Source organism: Formica exsecta, unplaced genomic scaffold (assembly GCF_003651465.1).
Source record: "Formica exsecta isolate Colony F162 unplaced genomic scaffold, ASM365146v1 scaffold222, whole genome shotgun sequence".
NCBI classification, from domain to species: Eukaryota; Metazoa; Arthropoda; class Insecta; order Hymenoptera; family Formicidae; genus Formica; species Formica exsecta.
The window spans coordinates 95,543-97,865 of record NW_021849518.1 but is presented as its reverse complement, the minus strand read 5'-3'; the positions used below and the strand labels follow the sequence as shown (position 1 = coordinate 97,865).

Below are 2,323 nucleotides of genomic sequence, written 5' to 3'. Positions count from 1 at the left end.
CCCACATCCCCCCCCCCCCCCCCACCCTTCTCCCTGCTCTCATTGTCTTATATTTTGCAGGACGCTCGCTCTTGTGTGTCGACAAATCCGTAAACGTGTCACGATCCAAAAATATCTCCCGTTAGACACGATGGTAAACTTGGATTTCCCAGAATATAATCATTATTCCCCCTTACATATTCATTGCGCGTTTAGTCATTTTTCGTTCTTTAAAAGTTCTTTAAAAGAATAAAATTACATTTGCTTCTCCATTGTTGGAAAATAAAATCTTTTAAAGAGTTATCAATGGTCAAATAATAGTAATATAGTAAAAATGATAATATAAACGTGATTATTAATTATTAAATCATAATAATCATTTATCATATTAATTACTTATTAATTATTATTATTAATTATTATTAGAGCAAATTATTAATGTTATTAATAATTTGCGGTTCAAATTAATCTCCGCACACAAATAGGCCAAAACACTAATCATTTTATTGTAATTTTGATATAACAATATTGCCCAAGATGTAATAATCAGTTTTTATTATCGAGGAAATTTTATGAAAATTTCAAAAATGTAATTTTCATATATCAACTATAAAATTATTATACTCCGATCATTTGGAAAACGATACGAAGGTAAAGTAGTTGTAAATCATGTGACATGTATTCATGTCAAGTAAAAAATAACAATGATAAAATATACAACATTTAAAAGATATTATATAAAGAAAATTTTAAACGCACAATACGATAATAACGACAAGTTCAGTTTGGCTTTATCGGAACGCTAGACAATGAACGGAATATCAATGCAGCCACGCACTAACCGCAAAGAGCTTCCTATTAACAGTTTTTATTATTGACGGATTCACATTTTTCTTCCTCGTAAAGTCGGGAATTATGATCATGAAAGCGTGCACTCCTACCTTTCTGAAAATTTTAATGACTATACGACATGCCCCGCTTTTCTATGCCGCGATATTTTTTTTTACGACAGACTTTATAATGAAGACATCCTGCGTGTATTCCACGTGTTGAATAAAAGTAGACACAATTCCGCGCGCACGCGCGGACGTTATGTCTTTTTCGGTCGAGCGACGACCTTAAAAAATTCCCGTTATAAACCGAGTGCACCCGCATCCGAGGTGATAATGCGACTCGACTGCACGCGAGTCATATCTCGAAATCAACGCAAGCGATCGTTCCCACGTTTCGATTCGTTGGCAGCGCATATACAAAAGATTATTCCGTAAAGTAGAAGAGATTAATGGATCTTTATCGGATTCGCCTGTTGCAGAAATTCAATTGATTTATCGATCGCCGATTGATTTACGACACTCATTAGTCAATATCTGGAGGATACCTCTTTTCCTTTCCTTTCTTTTTATAATATGCAGTGAGACGAATGGCGAAAACGATAAAGAATATACGTAATATAGGTGAAGAGACGTGCACTCACCTTTGCCTGCTGACACTCCTCCGCGCTGCTCCTCTCTCCATGTTTATCAAACACGGCGAAGCGGTTCTAAAAATGGAGAACGATCTCTATATAATTAATTCACTATGATATACCACGATGGGAATATCATATGTTAAAGCGAAGCGCTTCATTCGATCCCGATGAGTAATGTCAGCGAGTAATCTCGATGCGGCGAGCGAATCATAAACGCGTCTCGAATTTCCGAGCGAGATACCGGTAAATTACTCGCGCATTATTTTACCAGCTGGAATATGCATGCATGTATGTATACGCGCATGTACTTTTACCGCGCGCGAAAGACTTAAGCATGACGTAAGGAATGAAAGTCGATGACAGACTGTCACCGCGGCAGCGGCGAGATTTTTTGGCGAACGGAGAAAGTTCACGGAGGAGTTTACTCTCTTCTTACGAAAAAATTACTCTTCCTCTTCTTACCCCGATTCTGCTCCTCAAGGTTGACACGATCGAGGACACAAGCAACACCCGATTAAGCATCTTCCGCACGGATTTCGGGCGACTTGTATCGCGATTCATCTTGATAGAAAAATTACACACTATTTGTACACAACACTCGCGTGTTCCACTTCGATATATCGCTTGTGTTACATCATCACTCCGAAAAAAAAAAGATTGGAGAATGATATCGAGATAAGTAGCGCGGCTCTCAAGGATATACAATGAATCGTTGACGATATCGATGGTGATATCGCACTCTAACTAGCACTTATCGTAACGCGCGAGGCGATACTAGACGGCTATGGATCGAAACTAACGCACTAACGCCGATACCGCGAGGAAAAAGCACGCTCTCGCGTCGCACGCTTTATCTCACCTCGGTGGTTTCCTGCT

At 38.7% G+C, this 2,323-nt stretch overlaps 1 protein-coding gene across 4 annotated transcripts in view; it reads right to left on the bottom strand.

Moving 5' to 3' along the window:
- The window catches only part of LOC115235424, a 67,387-nt gene that overhangs the window by 25,059 nt on the left and 40,005 nt on the right, over nucleotides 1-2,323 (bottom strand). For all 4 annotated transcript variants that reach the window (XM_029807216.1, XM_029807217.1, XM_029807215.1 and 1 more), the window contains 2 exons: nucleotides 2,307-2,323; nucleotides 1,454-1,519 (listed from right to left, as the gene is read on the bottom strand). In XM_029807216.1, coding sequence (XP_029663076.1) covers nucleotides 1,454-1,519; nucleotides 2,307-2,323 — 83 coding nt within the window. The remainder of the gene's footprint in view (nucleotides 1-1,453; nucleotides 1,520-2,306) is intronic.